The sequence below is a fragment of the Temnothorax curvispinosus genome, unplaced genomic scaffold (assembly GCF_003070985.1).
Source record: "Temnothorax curvispinosus isolate PA1 unplaced genomic scaffold, ASM307098v1 QBEX01010452.1, whole genome shotgun sequence".
In the NCBI taxonomy this organism is placed as follows: Eukaryota; Metazoa; Arthropoda; class Insecta; order Hymenoptera; family Formicidae; genus Temnothorax; species Temnothorax curvispinosus.
The window spans coordinates 215,742-234,243 of record NW_020220232.1 but is presented as its reverse complement, the minus strand read 5'-3'; the positions used below and the strand labels follow the sequence as shown (position 1 = coordinate 234,243).

Here is an 18,502-nt window from a genome sequence, read left to right as displayed (position 1 = left end):
AACATCGTATATGAATAAAAATAAGATTTATTGTTGTATTATAGATTACATAATATTAAATGAAAAATTAGCAGATCGTCAAATAAAAGTATCCCATTAATAGTAATATTTATACGAAAATTAATAAGTCTTAATTATTTTTTGGGATAGCCACGTGCTTTCGCCTCTTTAAACATGGCTACAAGGGAGTCCATAGTCTCTTCTCCAGTTGGGACAATTTGATTAGATGGCAACAAAAAACCGTAACGACCTTTATCACGCAAGTTATAAGCGTAGGTGACAGGTTTACCATATGTGCCTTTGACCCAATCTATAGAATTTCCGGAAGCCAAATCTAAAAATAGAAAGAAAAGGTTTTCAACGCTTTTATTTTAAAAAAATAAAAATTATTTAGGCGTGATAGAAAAGATAGATAAGTAGAGAAATAGATAAACAGAAAGACACAGAAGACAAAATAAAGAAAAATTGTTCTACGTACGACCGAGCGTCTCGGCAATATTTCCAGTTTTATATTTAGTTCCATATCTTTTTGCGAGAGCTGTAATCGAGTTCAATCCAATAGCATACTGAAAAATTGTAAAAATCATGTAAACTTTGTTATATTCTATTATTTCTCATAAGTAATTATTATAACTAATCGAAATAATGTTCTATTAATAATTATGCTAATGACAAAATAATGTAAAACCGCTTCTTTGTTTTATTGAAGAATTGGAGATTAATTACTATTGATTATATTATTAATCCAAATTGTCGATCGTTAAGTTTGAATTAATATTTCCTTCTCAATATATATACAATTCACACTTGCATTGGTTCGGAATTTATATGATGATGATACTGTGTCATTGATAAATATAATTATATAATAACAATAATATTATGCAGAGGAAACTAATTGTTTTATCAATTTGATACTTTTTATAGATAATTCTCTTATAGATGATTATTTTATTATAAATTTTTCAAAAAATTATATTTGTGTTTTACAATTAAAATTACTCACCATATTGTCGTAGTTTTCGAGATGAGTCTTTGTATAACCGTACGGGAATATCAATGATTGCGAATAACCATGGAATGCGAGATACGCGTAAAATTTGTCGGAAATAGAATTGATATATTCGGACATGCTCTTTGTCTCAACATCGGAAAACGGTGCATTTCCGGCGTAATTTTCGGAACATGGAAAATTGCTAGCGCCTCCAACTGAAAATATTGAATTGCATATCAATATACATATAAAAAATAATATTAACAAACATCAAGCCAATTTTAATCACGTAAGTTCTTCAAATCTTGTAAAATATTCTCAATTTTTATATTATTTATAACTTTTTATAATGTTTTATTATCATAGTTTCCTATCACATAATGTAAATTTTTACCGTTCCATTTGTAGCCCCAGTTCCTGTTGGGATCGCTGCCATAACAGAGAGAACTATACGGCTTACGTGTTTTTCCCCATAATCGATTCTGAAATAAATTAAAAATTTTCGTGTAATTAAGGTTAATTTATAAATTAATAAACAATGTTTTATGTGACATTATTAAAATATAATTTTAGACGAGATTTACCGTGGTGTGCGTGTACACATATCCGTCGGGATTAAACAAGGGGAAGATATACCAATCGTGACTCTCAGCCAGAGCTCTGACCTCCGGATTGGTGCTGGTCAGCAATTGATGCAGAATATACATGACAGTCGCTGGAGAGATCCATTCCATGGCGTGAATACCACCCTCGATGAAGATCCCGGGATTGTTAGCCTTAAAAGAAACCTTAACGCCTTTGATCTGACGTCCCTCATATGTTCTGCCACCCACGACAACTTCTACTTTGCCGGGATATTGTTCGGCCAAATCATCCAGGTTCTTGTAGATTTCCCAGAGAGTGTGGTAGCTCTCAAAATCGAACGACTTCGACGTCGACCGATTTGTCGTTTGATCGACTAGTGTCTGAACGTTTTCAACATAAATTTGATGAGGTGCCTTAATCTGAGCCATTAGATCGTGAAATTCGGACAGCTTGTGTGGAGCTACCATAACATCAACATACGTATTTACGGTAGTCGGTTCTTTCCAGAAAGTAAGCTATAAATAATTTTTAAGACAAACCTTTTACTGAATGTTCAAAATTAGGACAGATTGCAACATAATGAGTATAGATAAAAATAAATAATTAATTAATCACGCATGATTAATAGTTTTTTAATTTTAGTTTTATAAATTTATCGTATGCTTGTTAGTTAATTTTCAATTTATAAATATTATTTAATAAGCAAATTATAAATTTATAAAACTTTGTGAATTTTAATTACATTATGCAAATTACGTGAAAACTATTTTGCGATTTTAATGTAATTACAATTCAGTAATATTAAAAATGGATTTTCGACGAAATACATTTGTTTCTATTTTATTTTTATAATCTGCTTTATTATTTGCATTTACTTTTTATGCTTCAATTTCTACTTACTCCATCAGGAACCTCGGTCAATTGGCGTAGTAATTCAACGTGCGTGTTTGTGGCCGGAGTAATTCTAAAGACCTTGTAATTGTGAAAAGTAGCCTTCTCGGCGGCTATCAGGCCGATGACTGCACATAATACTATTGTTCTCCACATGATGATTCCGTTACTACGTATTTCTCTTTAATTTTAATTCACGATACCATACGTTATACAATTTTAATTTATAATTATTACAATTATCGCAAATGTTTTTTTATTATATATAAAGACTTGTATTTCTTGTGAAACTCTTAACAGACAGCTGGACTTATTAACCGATGAATATTGATTTTAAATTTATTAGCAAGACATTTAATTCTTATTTGATTTTTAAGCAATTTTTTAATTTTTCAATCTTGTTCGAGAATATCGACTTACCTTTCCGTAAAACAGAGGCACTTGCAACCGATACTGTTACGTTCATTGCATTTAAATACAGAATTACACACGGCCCCAAAATTACACTATCACAATATATAATTTGTCATTCTCTTATCAAAGCGTCATAGTATATTTTTATACTTGTTGTCCTGTAGTTTTCCATTATTGCATGTATAAATGTGTTGTAGAATGTAAATATGTATCTTTCATAATTAAATCAGAAATTTTACCTATTTGTGCATATAAATCTCTTACAACAATTATTTTCTCGCGCTCAAAATGTTGCTAGAATTATAAAATTTAAGTGTGTTCGGAAGTTGATTAAAATCACGGAATATTCTGATTGCGTAAGCAGTAGTAGTAGTAGTAGTAGTAGTGCTAATAATAGTAACAATAGATATAATAAATTTTACTTTAAAAAAAGTGTTTTCACTGAAAAACACAATCTTTACACAAGTGGCACAGATTTTTCATTCATCATTTCACAGATAACTTATCGGTAAACTGACCTTGTAAATATAACTTATGGAAAGTTATGGACATAATTTTCTTACCTTGAAACGAGTGTACTTTGTGTCTTTTCCATTGCATAATTATTTTTGTATGTTTGTGTATGATCAATTATATTATGATAAGAATCAATCAGATATTTACCCAACTTAAAATACCGCGTTTAAATGTATTGTTGGGATTTAGAAAATTGAGAAAAATTGACCTGAGTGTGCAAGTAATACAAATAAAATAAATAATTCCATTATAGAAAATTCAAAATTGAAAACATAAGCTGGTGACGAAATATACATATTTTTGTTTATATCAACTACACAAAATTCAAAATATTATATATAATCAAGAGACACGGTAGTCTCGCGCCAAGTACGCGTGAAGCGAGACGCACCGTGACTCATTTACGCGAACGCACAAGTTGTTAGAATTAACCCTAATCCCTCCAACCAGGAACTTTCGTGTCCCACGCGTTTCTAACGTTGTTTTGTTCCGGAAAATCAACGGCCGTGGGATAATCCCCCTACCCCTAAAAGAAGTTGATATAGTAGGGAACATCAAGTAGAAATTTCAGAGTCTTAGCTCATTTACTTTCGTAACGGCAAACAGTCAAAATCTCGTTGATTAAATAGCGAAAAAAATGTTGGAGGTATTAGGGTTAAAATAATAAAATTTACTGATGACAATCGTAAATCAATAACTTACCAAACAAGAATACATTATCGCTGATATAGCAGGAAATATTGTACTATTTGCAATTCAGTTGCAATTGATCAAATAAAAACAAAATTTATTGTTGTATTATAGATTACATAATATTAAATGAAAAATTAGCAGATCGTCAAATAAAAATATCCCATTAATAGTAATATTTATACGAAAATTAATTAGTCTTAATTATTTTGTGGGATAGCCACGTGCTTTCGCCTCTTTGAACATGGCTACAAGGGAGTCCATAGTCTCTTCTCCAGTCGGGACAATTTGATTAGATGGCAACAAAAAGCCGTAACGACCTTTATCACGCAATTCATAAATGTAGGTGACAGGTTTATCATATGTGCCTTTGACCCAATCCAAAGAATTTCCGGAAGCCACATCTAAAAATAGAAAGAAGAGATCTTCAACGCTTTTATTTCAGAAAAATAAAAATTATTTAGGCATGATAGACAAGATAGATAGGTAGAAAGATAGATAAACAAAAAGACAGAAGACAAAATAAATAAAAATTGTTCTACGTACAAATCGTCTCGGCAATATTTCCAGTTTTATATTTAGTTCCATATCTCTTTGCGAGAGCTGTAATCGAGTTTAATCCAATAGCATACTGAAAAATTGTAAAAACCATGTAAACTTCGTTATATTCTATTATTTCTTATAAGTAATCATTAGAATTAACCAAAATAATGTTCCATTAATAATTATGCTAATGATAAAATAATGTAAAAACACTTCTTTGTTTTATTGTAGAATTAAATTAATTACTATTAATTATATTATTAATCCGATATATACAGTTCACATTTGCATTGGTTCGAAATGAATATGATACTGTTTCACTGATAAATATAATTACATAATAACAATGATATTATGCAGAGGAAACTAATTGTTTTATCAATTTAATACTTTTTATAGATAATTCTCTTATAGATGATTATTTTATTATAAATTTCTCAAAATTATATTTGTTTTACAATTAAAATTACTCACCATGTTGTCGTAGTTTTCAAGACGAGTCTTTGTGTGACCATACGGGAACATCAATAATTGCGAATAACTATGGAATGCGAGATACGCATAAAATTTGTCGGAAATAGAATTGATATATTCGGACATGCTCTTTGTCTCAACATCGGAAAACGGTGCACTTCCGGCGTAAGTTTCGGAACATGGGAAATTGCTAGCGCCTCCGACTGAAAATATTGAATTGCATATCAATATACATATAAAAAATAATATTAACGAACATCAGGCCAATTTTAATCTTTTTTTGTAAGTTCTTTAAACCTTGTAAAATAATCTCGATTTTTATATTATGTATAACTTTTTATAATGTTTTATTATCATAGTTGCCTATCACATAATGTAAATTTTTACCGTTCCATTTGTAGCCCCAGTTCCTGTTGGGATCGCTGCCATAACAGAGAGTACCATACGGCTTACGTGTTTTTCTCCATAATCGATTCTGAAAAAAATTTTCGTGTAATTAAGGTTAATTTATAAATTAATAAACAATGTTTTATGTGTGACATTATTAAAATATAATTTTAGACGAGATTTACCGTGGTGTGCGTGTACACATATCCGTCGGGATTAAACGAGGGGAAGATATACCAATCGTGGCTCTCAGCCAGAGCTCTGACCTCCGGATTGGTGCTGGTCAGCAACTGATGCAGAATATACATGACAGTCGCTGGAGAGATCCATTCTCTGGCGTGAATACCACCCTCGATGAAGATCCCGGGATTGTTGGCTTTAAAGGAAACTTTGACGCCTTTGATCTGGCGTCCTTCGTATGTTTTACCGCCCACGACAGTCTGCACCTTGTCGGGATACTGCTGAGCCAGGTCATCCAGATTCTTGTAAATTGTGTCGAGAGTGTGATAGTTTTTAAAATCGAATTTCGTCAATCCACTCGGGGGCGTCGTCTGATCAATTAATGCCTGAACATTCTCAATAAGAACTGCATGGGGTGCTCGGATTTTCGCCATCATTTCGTAGAATTCGGGCAATTTATGTGGGGCTACCATAAGGTCCACTTGTTTGTTCACAGCCGGTGCCGCCCAGAAGGAAAACTGTAAATAATGTTTAATTTTGTATATTTAATAACAATATAATTTTAGTTATATATTTTCCGGTTTTTATATAAACGTTCTAAATATTATTTAATAAATATAACTCAGTAACTCTGTAGATTTTATAAATTTTTATATAAATTTGTGTGTATATTATGCTATTTTTATGAAATCAATTTTTTCGAATTTTATCTAATATGGTCAATGTTTAAATGTTATAAATCTCTCAAAAAGGATAGATTTTTATAACATAATAAAGCATAAAATATATAAAAGCATCGAATATATTAATTTGTTTTGACTTGTTTCTTTATGCTTGTAAGATTTACTCACTCCGTCAGAAACGTCTGCCAACATATTGAGCTGGTCAACCTGCGGCTGTGTAGTCACAGCAATTTTGAAGACCTTGTAGTTTTCAAAAGTAGCCATCTCGGCGGCCACCAGGCCCACCGTACATAGTAATATTAGTTTCCACATGATGATTACAGTTTCCTTTAAATTTAATGCACGACTGTCTTTAGTTATTATCAATCTTTTGGAGTCACACAATTATAAGTAATAAATATTTTTTATTTTAGTTATTATACCATGCAATTTTTCCAAAATGCAGTTTAAATCTACTCATAAATAAATACTAATTGAAATTTAATTAACGAAACATTTAATTCTCGTATTATGGTTTAGGAATAATCTCTCTCAAGATCGGCTTACCCTTTCTACAAAACAGGATCATCGGCAATTGCCAATACTACATATGTATGTTCATTGACTTAAATACGTTATGGTTGCACACGGCACCAAAATTACTTTATCGCATTAATTTGCTGTGTTGAAGTATTGACAAAGTATTTTATAATTAATCATACATTAATCATGCATTTATGTGTACTTTTATAAGTAAACCTTTTATTTCGCCACTTGTATTCGCCATATGTGTACATATTTACAACTTGTACATGTTAATCTTAAAACGATTATTTTCTCAAGCAATAAAAATATTATTAAATATTATATAAAACATCAAAGTCATGTGGGCATTTATGGAATTATTACAAATAAGCACTGTTGATTAAGAAAAATTGATTTAAACGAGAATTAGTAAGTACTAAAATAAATAGTTAATTCTGACGAAAAACGTCAAGAAATATTGTAAAAGTAAATCGAGTTTTTTCAAAGATATGTTCAGGAAATTTTGTTAATAGCAATGATAAAGCGTAGGAAATTTAAAACATCGTACATAATTAGAAAACATAATATCGAAATTTATTGTCATTTGTCGATAGGTTTTTTTTTACATAAAAATATTTCTTTATGTAATATATCCATTATTCGTAAAATAAAAATACAAAACAAATAACAGTAAATTGTAAAAATTTAACATTTAACTATTTTTTATATATCCACTTGACAATGCTTTAAATATAGCTATAAGAGAATCTAAAGCCTCTTCTCCAGTTGGAATAATCTGCTCAGGTGGCAATAAGAAGCCGTATTCACCCTTGTCGCGCAATTCGTACATATACACGATGAGTTTATCGAAAACATCTGCGACGTAATCTACACTAAGACCGCTCAGTTCTAGAAATAATTTTATATTATATATTATTAGAAAATAAGCAACATATTTTTAAATTGTAATTATTTTAATCTAATAAAATACGATGATAAACATTTTAATTATGTACACATATAAAAAAAGGAGACATTATTGTACAGTTATTTTTGTTAATGTTGTTATAAAAAAACGAAGAAAAAATATTTTAATAGGCTTAATAGCGGTAAATTATTTTAAACAATTAAGAGTTTACATACGGTGAAACTCGCCAATACTTCCAATCATATATTGGGTATTGTACCTCCGTTTAAGAGCTTCAAGCGCTGTCGAGCCGACACGATACTGAAATCGCAAACATTACATTAATTCCATTATAATATTTAATCACATTAAATGTATATTATGAAATAATACGATTTTGAATTATATAATTTATTAATAGCGAACAACTTGAAAGCGCATTTTAAGTTATCTATAAAACCACAAATATACATTACTTAATATTTTATTTGCTTCTGAAATATTATTTCCTTTTTTTTCACAAATATTTTTCAAAGGTAACATTCTTTTTTATCAATGCAATCTCTTACCAATTCATCATAGGAGTTAATACGTTCATCCGTATGGCCATAAGGAAACATCAATCGTTGGGAAAAACCGTGGAACGAAATATAGCAATTGAAATGATGGAGATTGGATTTCATATATTCGGATATGCTTTTTATTTCTATTTCGGAGAATGGCTTGCTTCCGGGGTAATCGTCATCGCAAGGATTGTTGCTGGTGCCAGTAGCTGAAAAAATCAAGTTATAATGTTACATTGATGGATCGTAATGAACGGTAAAAAAATTTTTGTTATATTTGATACATTTTACATGTACCAATACTCTAATTTTTATATTAATTTAACAGATGGCAAATATGTAAATAAATAACACAAATAATATGTGAAAAATTAATACAAAATTGTAAAACATGGACGCTATCTGGAAGCAAAGTTTATGTTAAATTAACATACTTATAATATTAAATTTAATTAAAATAATTTTATTCTTACATTAAATGTTATTCTTTCTTCTTTTTTTTTACAGAAAACAGAAGAGACATCTTATATTATAATACATAACATAAGAAACATGTTGATTTAACAGATTAAACTGTTACGGAAAAGAAAGTAACAACTTATCTGTTTACTTTAAGATAGAAAATGTCACTAAAAATTCGTGCATTTACATATAAATTTATTTAATTTTAATTCTTAAAAACGGTGAATATTAACTTAATACAGAAACAGCACAATGACAATATATATGTTACATTAACACAAGTGTATCTGTTAAAAATTTGACACAAAAATGTCTACACAGGTAGATTTCAACACAAATACAAAATGTTCTTTACCGTGCGTGATTAGCATTTCGAAACTTTCCAAATAATCTGAACTTTTGATAACGTTTTTCTATTATTTGTTTTTTTATTATTACTTTCTATTATTTATTATTCTTCTATTCGTTAAATACTTACTATTCCAATGATAATCCCAGTTCCTATTGAGATCCGATCCAATGCAGGTACCACTGGACGGTTTGCGAGTTTTTCTCCATAATCGATCCTGAAAAATATCAAAGAAAGCCCGCTCGTGTGGATAAATTCAACTCATATTTAAAATTACAATTATAAATAATGCCGGTTAATATGAAATAAATCTTACCTTAACATGCGAGAACACATATCCGTCGGGATTGAATACTGGGAAAATAAACCAATTATGATTGTCAGCTACATATCTCACATCTGAATCTTCGCTAGTCAATAGTTGATGCAGGATGTACATGACAGTCGTTGGCGAAATCCATTCCCTGGCATGAATGCCACCCTCAATGAAGATTCCAGATTTCTCTTCACTAGAGATTATCTTTACGCCCTTGATCTCGCGTCCTTCATATGTTCTGCCGCCTACGACGACTTGCACTCTGTGGGGATATTTCTTGGCCAGCTCTTCCAGATTATCGTAGATTTCTTCGAGAGTATGATAGTGTTTAAAATCAAAACTCTGTGATTTATTCCGAGGGATCGTGTCGTCGATTAGTTTCTGAATGTTGTTAATTCTGACTTCAAAGTGCATATTGAAACGGAACATAAGGTCATGAAATTCATCTAAATTGCGTGGAGGAACCATAAAAATAACTTCTCTGTCTAACACACTTGGTACTTGCCAGAAGTTGTACTGTAAATAAGATTCAGTTTCACAATTTTACTTAATTGAAACATATTCTTAAACTTATTAAATATATATATCATACAACACACACCGGTCAAAAGTATTGTATCACTATATGGAAAGGGAAGTCGTTACTTTAATGAAGTAAGACGTACATAATTGTTATAAAATTTTATTTCAGTATTGTTATTTTATGCTTTGATAGGAATACTTTGAGAAAAAATAAAGATCTTAATGATTTGATTCCGTTGTTTCAAACTGTCATCAACAATAATTATTTAATGTCAATTAAACGATGCAATACTTTTGACCGGTACTGTATTTCTTAGTTGGATTCTATATATTTTATAACATTAGATTTATAAATTATTTTGAGTATCTATAAAATTAATTTGATTGGAGAACTGCTATTTAATATTAACTGACAAATCAATTAGTGGTATCTCCTTTCAGAAGAAGAAATTACATGTGTGTATTTTTGTTTTTATTTAAATAATTTACTTACTTCGGCGTTACCCAACCTTCTTAATTCTTCAAGTAGCTCCAACTCCAATTGTGTTTTCGGGACAATGCTGAAGAGTTTGTAACCTTCGTAGCTAACCTTGTCAACGATAGCTACGCCCATGGTCACGATATACAACATTATTATCTTCCACATGATGACTATATAGTATATGAGAATAGATTTCTTATAATATATTTAAATTGCGAATATTCTTCTATGATTATAATGCTCCACTCCACTTTGTTTCGAGATAACGTAATTATCAATATTTATTATTACCTGTTAAATAAATTAAATAAAATTATAAATTTAATTACATAGGTAAGTTAAATTCACACTTACATACAATTTCTAGATTAAAATGCTATATATCTTTAGCGAAATGACTTAATCATTAATAATTGCTTGTTATATTATAACAATATATACATATATGCATATGTATATAAATATGTGTGAGTGTGTAATTGCTTTGTAAATATATTAAAATTTATCTAATAATAGATTTCTAATAATAGATCATCCATTCTATTTTAGACATATCTAAGAATAGAATGGACACAAACGCGCTAATATTGTCACTAATATTATAATGCAAGTCAAATCAAATTCTCAATTCTCGAAAGATTTTTAAATAAGAATATTGTTGAAAAACTATATGGGCAAACCTGTTTGATTCGAATTTTGCGTTGTGCTAGAAATAGACTAATGCCTGAAAGCCAAAATCTAGCCGAATAAAAGTCAGTATAGAATCAGCAGGATTGATAAGACATCGTTGTATGAATCTTCTCCCAAGAAGTCGACAACGATATCCAACGGTCTAATCCCAACTGATCATAGAATTATTAGATAAAAGTCGACCGGGAAACATATTCGTCATGGAGACAATATTCTCAAACACAAATATTGATACGGGTTTGCGCGCGCCTTTACTATGTTTCCGAAATCTTTAGTTCTAGTATGACCAACAGTTGATTAAAAGTTTACTGGATAATATTCTTTACTTATTTGTTAATATCTTAAAAAATGTATTTTTTGCAAATTAAAAAAAACATGTAATTTTGTCTCTTTTGCTGTTTAATGTCTGTGTATTTAGTACATATATACATTCTGAGAAAAGATGTCAAAAAAACAATATTGTAAAAGTAAATTGAACTTCTTCACAGATATGTGCAAGAAACTTTGTTAATAATAATGAAAACATAGGAAATTCAAAACATCGTATATAATTAAAAAACATAACATCGAAATTTTATTGTTTTTATCAATAAATTTTACATAAAAATATTTCTTCATGAAATATATATATATGTCAAGTAAAAATATATAATCAATAACAATAAATTTAAATATAATAATAAAAAAATTGCTTTTATTTCGTTCTAACATTAGATCATATAGCTCATATTTCTTTTTTTTTCGTTCTAATATTAGATCATATAGCCAAGTAAAGATACAAGAGAATCTAGAGTCTCTTCTCCAGTCGGAATAATCTGCTCAGGTGGTAACAAGAAGCCATATTGACCCTTATCGCGCAATTTATAGATATATACCTGAGGTTTACGAAGAACATGAAAGATGTAATCGACGCTAGAACCACTCAACTCTAAAAATAATTTTGCATATTATATATGTATAAAAAGCAACATATCTTTTACATTGCAATTATACTAATCTGATAAAATACGATGTTAAACATTTTAATGTTTTATGTATGTCTATATGAAAACAAATGAAATATTATTATAAAGAAACAAAAGAAAAATGATTTTAAAAGCGGTACATTATTTTAGAAATTTAGAAATTTAGATAGTTAAGGGTTTACATACGTTGAAACTCGCTAATACTTCCACGCTCATATTGAGTATTGTATCTTAGTCGAATATCCTCCATTGCAATCGTACCGAAAGCATGCTGAAATCGCAAATATTACACCGATTCCTATTGAAATATTTAATGTGCACATTCAATGCGCAAATAATATAATTTCGAATCATAGAAATTATTAAAAGCGAACTATTTGAAAGCGCGTTTAATACCAAAAAGTTATCTAAAGTCACAAAAATATATTGCTTAAAATTTTATTTGCTTCTGAAATATTTTCTTTTTATAACAAATATTTCTTTAAAACAGTACTCTTATTTACCAATGCAATTTCTTACCAAGTCATCATATGAGTCAGGTAAATCCGGACTGCTAGGAAACAGTATTTGTTGAGAAAAACTGTGGAACGCAACATACGTTTTGAAATGACGGATATTGGATTTGATATATTCAGACATGCTTTTCGTCTCTATTTCGGAGAATGACTCACTTCCGGGATAATCTTCATCGCAAGGATTGTTGTTGGTGCCAATAGCTGAGGATGTCAAGTTACAACGGTTATACATCGACAAACCTTAATGTAATTAGAATTTTGAAGCTCCCACAATAATCTGAACTTTTAATAATGTTTTTCTGTTATTTATTACTCTTCTATTCGTTAAATACTTACTATTCCAGCGAAAATCCCAGTTCCTATTGGGATCCGATCCAATGCAGACATCACTGGACGATTTGCGAGTTTTTTTCCATAATCGATCCTGAAAAATATCAAAGAAAGCCTACTCATGAAAATGATCTCAAATTATAATTAGAATAACAATAACAGATAACGCCGTATAATATGACATATCATAAAATAAATCTTACCTGAACGTGTGAGAACACATATCCGTCGGGATTGAATACCGGGAAGATAAACCAATTATTACTGTCAGCTACACCTCTCACGTCCGAATTATTACTAGTCAATAATTGATGCAGGATATACATGACAGTCGCCGGCGAAATCCATTCCTTGGCATGAATGCCTCCCTCGATGAAGATTCCACGTTTCCCTTCACCAGAGATTATCTTTACGCCTTTGATCTCGCGTCCCTCATATGTTCTACCGCCTACGACGACCTGCACTTTGTTGGGATACTTCTTGGCCAACTCTTCCAGATTATCGTAGATTTCTTCGAGAGTGTGATATTGTTTAAAATCAAAACCTTGCGATTTAGTCTGAGGAATCGTATCGTCAATTACTTCCTGGATATTGTCAATTTTGACTTCAAAGGTCAATTTGAAATCGTCCATAATATTGTAAAATAGTTCCAAATTGTACGGCGGTACCATAAGAAACCCTTCTCTGTTTAGCGCAATTGGTATTTCCCAGAAGCAATACTGTAAATAAGATCGAGTTTCACAATATTTTACTTAAATAAAATTTAATCTTAAACTTAATTAAAAATATATGTACATGTTTCTCAGGTTTATTCTTTATTCCATGGCATTTAATTTATAAGTTATTTTAAATATTTATAAAATTGATTTTACTTATTTAAGATAAATAATATAAAATGCGTGAGAATTGCGCTATTTTAAATACTAACTGACAAAATCAATTAGTGCGAAACTAAGTATATGAGCATATGAGCCGTTTGTATTTTTAATTTTGTATAAATGGTTTATTTACTTTGGCGGTATCATTTTTCAAATCTTGAAGTAGCCTCAAATGCGTATTCGTTTTCGGGACAATCTTGAAGAGCTTGAAATCTTTGTAGCTAACCTTGTGAGAGGTAGCTATGCCCATGGTCACGATACACAACATTGTTATCCTCCACATGGCTATATGCAAATAGATTCCTTATAATTAAATTACAAATATCTTTATAAATTAAAATGCTACAAACTTAAGCAAAAAAATTTACTCATTAACAATTATCATTATCCATTAAATGAATTAAATTCACACTTATACAAACAATCTCTAGATATTATTTCATATTTTTTCATATTATTTAAAAAAAATCGCCTTGATACACACACTTATACATATATAGACGTGTATATTTTTGCACAATGATTTTAATAATGTGTAGCAATATGTATTAATTTTAGACATGTATTAAATTATTTAGTAAAAATAGTATAATCGCGCTTAATATTGCTGCTGTGTATAATCATAATGCAAGTCAAATCAAATATATATTCAATTCTCGAAAAATTTTAAATTAAGAATATTCATTATTAGGGAAAAATATGGTCAAACCTGTTCAATTTAAATATTACGTTGTGCTAGAAATGACTAATGCCTGAAAGCCAAATTTTAGCCGAAAATTCTAGATCGAAAATAGAACAAACGAGATGGGTAAGACACTGTTGTATATTTTCTCTTCGGAAGTTGACAATGATCTTCGACTGTCTAATTCCAACTGATCATAGAAGTATTAAATAAAGGTCGGAAACACGTTCGTCATGGACAACATCCTCAAACACAAATATTAATATGGGTAACCTGTTCATGCGCGCGTTTACTACATTTTTATGTTTTCGAAATCCCTAGTTCTAGTGTATGTCCAACAGTTGACTAAAACTTTCATCGGATAATATTCTTTGTTTCTTTATTAATATCTTGAAAAATTTATCTTTTTTGCAGATTTTTAAAAGATATATATAAAATTTTGTTTTATTTAATGTCTCTTCACTATGTACTGTATATATAAATAGATAAATACATGTCTATGAATTACAAAACATATTTATAACACGAAATGCCTAAAAAAGAAATCCATATTTTATTTCATATTAATCTTCGCATCTTAATTGTTTTCAAATTTAACTGTTTCATGTCATTTAACGTCTTATCAGTTATTATCGATTATATTGACTTATAAATTAAAAAAATTAAATATTATGCAACTGAGTACATCAACAAATTCTTAATTGCTTCATTAAGGCTCGATGAGATCAACTTGAGCAAACGAATAATTAAAAAGAAATCAAATGAAACTCGGAAAGTTAAACAAATAAGTTGTTTTTATTTCAGAGTAATAATACATTTATCTTGTTTAAAGTCCCTAATCTCGAGCATAAGAATTTCGGAACATCGTACATAATTTAGACTAAAAATAATATTTAAATTAAAATTTATAAACGCTCAAGTAAAACGTCAGTAATCTATAAATAAAAATTGTATTAATATGATATTACTTAACGTCTCACGACGATATTGACTTTATATTATTTACAATTCAATTTTGTTTTGGCATTTTTCTGTCTCCTTAAATATGGCTACAAGGGAGTCCAAAGTCTCTTCTCCAGTCGGAATAATTTGATCAGGAGGCAACAAAAAACCGTATCGACCGTTATCACGCAATTCGTACACGTAAACGATACGCTTATCATAAGTACCCTTGATGTAATCTATAGTAGTTCCAGTGGCTAGATCTAGAATAAAATATGTATGTATGTAGCCTTCAAAACATTTTGTATTGCAACTACTGCTTCTATCTCAAAATGTAACATCTTAAATTAGCTTATACTTGTAATTTAAACTTTTAATAAAGAAAATTTTTGATTGACTATTCAATCAAACAGTACTCAATTACACGTATGCGGATAAAATAACGATATAAGTAAGATAAGTTAAAATAATTCTACTTACAAATTGCCTCGGCAATATTTCCAATTCGATATTCAGTTCCGTATCTTTGTCTGAGAGCTGCAATTGCTTTTAAACCAATGGTATACTAAAAAACAAATACAGAATACAAATCAGAATTCGTCAATTTTATGCTAATAATACCACAAAATTCAGATTAATTCTATTGACAAGGATACTAATGATAATAATGATAAAGTAAAGATATAATTTTAGAATTATTATATAATTATAAAACTCTCTAGTTTTATATCTTATTATAAAAATAATGTTTATCTTTTATACACAATATTTTTTACGGCTGCATTTTTCATAATATAATATCGTACCAATTCGTCGTAATTGTCGAGATGACTTTTCGTGTGGCCATAAGGGAACATTAAAAGTTGTTTGAAACTGTGAAATGAGATGTACGCATAGAATTTATCAGAAATCGACTTGATATACTCCGACATGCTCTTTGTTTCAATTTCGGAGGACGGTTTACTTCCGGCATAAGAACTGATGCATGGATTACTACTAGCACCGATAGCTGAAAATGTCAAATCACATTATTGATTACTATGGTACTCTATTCACAGAAAATTCACGAGCACTTACTTCTCCATTTGTAGTTCCAGTTCCTGTTAAGATCCGTACCAACGCAGAAGAGGTCATGTGATGGTTTACGATTCTTTCTCCACAAGCGGTCCTGGAAGCAGTTAGAAAAATTCATTCTGTGTGCGTACAGTAATCTTAATTCCTAAATTAGTATACGCGATTGTATGTTATGGAAAATAAGATTTACCGTGGTGTGCGCGTACACGTATCCATCGGGATTAAACAAGGGGAAGATATACCAATCGTGACTTTCAGCCAGATTTCTGACGTCCGAGTTATTGCTGGTTAGCAATTGATGAAGAATATACATAACAGTCGCTGAAGAGATCCATTCCCTGGCGTGAATACCACCTTCGATGAAAATTCCGGGATTGTTAGTCTTAAAGGAAACCTTCACGCCTTTGATCTGACGTCGCTCGTACGTTTTGCCACCCACGACGACTTTTACTTTGTTAGGATACTGCTTGGCCAGATCATCCATGTTATCGTAGATTTCTTCGAGACTGTGATAGCTCTTAAAATCGAACGCTGACCGATTGGAAGGCATTGTTTGGTCAATTAATGTTTGAACGTTCTCAATGTTGAGTTGATAGCGTACACCGATTTGAGTTATTATTTCGTAAAATTGCGGCAGATAGTTCGGGACTATCATAAGATTTATTGACACGTTCACGAAGACTGGTGTTTCCCAGAATATGAACTGTAAACGAAATTCAATTTTGCAATTTCAATTAATTGGAACGTAATTTTAACATTATCCGGAATTGATAATTGATGTATATAATTTCATTATTGTTTATAGTTTTATGTATTACGATTTACAGTTTGTTATGTATGTATGTATGTAAAATTGATTTTAGGAACGTTTAGTGGATTACATGAAATTCACGAAATTAATTTTTCTTAATGATGCATTTGTATGACAAGGATTTTTTTTTAGGAAAAGGAAAAACTTTGGTGTTTATATTTATATCTGAAGGATCAACTTACTTTATCTTGATATTGCCCAAATTGGCGAAGCTGTCTGATCTGTTTTTCCGTGGTTGGGGTAACTCTAAAGACTTTGTAATTTTCGTAGGTAGCCTTCTGAGCAATAACCATGACCACGATCGTAGATAACACTGTTATCTTCCACATAACGTCTCTATAAAAAAAGCTTCCTCATAATCTTGGCCGTAAATTTTCTTTTTGATCATATTGCAATATATCATTTTTGCGAGACAATTTAATCGTCGATCCGTTATTATATAATTACTATAATAAATTCTTAAACTCTAAATAATTTAATAAGTAAATCATCTTTTTTGTGGACTTACTGATTGAGAGACATTGGCATATGTGTCTGCAGTTATTGTTTTATTTCAAATAAACAATATAAATGCAAATAACATTAACAGTAGCATACAAGTATCGGTATTGTTTGAAAAAGAAGCTTGTTGAGTGTGATGAATTAAGGGAAGAGTGAACACGTCGGTGCAATTATCCAAAAAATACAAGTTAAAAATGTTCATTATAATAGAATAATTGTTGTCAAACCTGTTGTTCGATATAGAGATATATAATCCGTAATATCAGAAGCACATGAAAAAGGGCCAGCCGGATAACAGGCAGTATTGCAGATTAGATAGAATACTGATATCGTCTTTTCCGATAATGACGACGATTTCCAAACAGTCGGATTCAAATGGGTCACAGACATATTATTCAGAGTAACACGTCCAATATCCCAAACAACAATATTTATGTAAACCATTTGTATAGGTTCAAAATATTTTGTTTGCGAAGTCTTTAAATATCCTTTACGATTGCTCGAAAAGGCAAAGAATTAATAATATAGAGAAACATGTGCATTACTAGAGAGATGCGCATTACTTTTTGAAAGAAAATTTTTGCAGTTTTCTTTTATTAATCAACATTCCTTTATTATAAATCTGCTTAAAGAATGCTTACAAAAAGTGCTTC

At 30.2% G+C, this 18,502-nt stretch overlaps 4 protein-coding genes across 4 annotated transcripts; all 4 read right to left on the bottom strand.

The window, feature by feature from the left end:
- Positions 1-9: 9 nt before the first annotated feature.
- LOC112460337 lies at positions 10-10,641 on the bottom strand. The gene is made up of 20 exons (XM_025024981.1): positions 10,474-10,641; positions 9,459-9,974; positions 9,272-9,359; positions 8,338-8,540; positions 8,005-8,089; positions 7,579-7,770; positions 6,904-6,908; positions 6,526-6,684; positions 5,680-6,192; positions 5,495-5,582; positions 5,108-5,310; positions 4,637-4,721; positions 4,319-4,494; positions 2,891-2,976; positions 2,480-2,651; positions 1,579-2,094; positions 1,389-1,476; positions 1,007-1,209; positions 479-566; positions 10-334 (listed from the first exon to the last, which is right to left on the bottom strand). The coding sequence occupies exons 1-20, from the start codon at positions 10,624-10,626 to the stop codon at positions 135-137; spliced, it is 3,819 nt and encodes a 1,272-aa protein (XP_024880749.1). The 5' UTR covers positions 10,627-10,641; the 3' UTR covers positions 10-134.
- LOC112460351 (zinc carboxypeptidase-like) lies at positions 4,236-6,669 on the bottom strand. The gene is made up of 6 exons (XM_025024994.1): positions 6,526-6,669; positions 5,680-6,192; positions 5,495-5,582; positions 5,108-5,310; positions 4,637-4,721; positions 4,236-4,494 (listed from the first exon to the last, which is right to left on the bottom strand). The coding sequence occupies exons 1-6, from the start codon at positions 6,667-6,669 to the stop codon at positions 4,295-4,297; spliced, it is 1,233 nt and encodes a 410-aa protein (XP_024880762.1). The 3' UTR covers positions 4,236-4,294.
- Positions 10,642-11,861: 1,220 nt separating the features above from the next.
- On the bottom strand, positions 11,862-14,687 carry LOC112460350 (zinc carboxypeptidase-like). The gene is made up of 7 exons (XM_025024993.1): positions 14,549-14,687; positions 13,973-14,124; positions 13,165-13,680; positions 12,968-13,055; positions 12,636-12,832; positions 12,303-12,387; positions 11,862-12,079 (listed from the first exon to the last, which is right to left on the bottom strand). The coding sequence occupies exons 2-7, from the start codon at positions 14,120-14,122 to the stop codon at positions 11,904-11,906; spliced, it is 1,212 nt and encodes a 403-aa protein (XP_024880761.1). The 5' UTR covers positions 14,123-14,124; positions 14,549-14,687; the 3' UTR covers positions 11,862-11,903.
- Positions 14,688-15,455: 768 nt separating this feature from the next.
- Positions 15,456-18,169, bottom strand: LOC112460349 (zinc carboxypeptidase-like). Its single transcript, XM_025024992.1, has 7 exons — positions 18,077-18,169; positions 17,531-17,684; positions 16,728-17,240; positions 16,541-16,631; positions 16,270-16,472; positions 15,944-16,028; positions 15,456-15,726 (listed from the first exon to the last, which is right to left on the bottom strand). The coding sequence occupies exons 2-7, from the start codon at positions 17,675-17,677 to the stop codon at positions 15,524-15,526; spliced, it is 1,242 nt and encodes a 413-aa protein (XP_024880760.1). The 5' UTR covers positions 17,678-17,684; positions 18,077-18,169; the 3' UTR covers positions 15,456-15,523.
- Between the last annotated feature and the right edge of the window lie 333 nt (positions 18,170-18,502).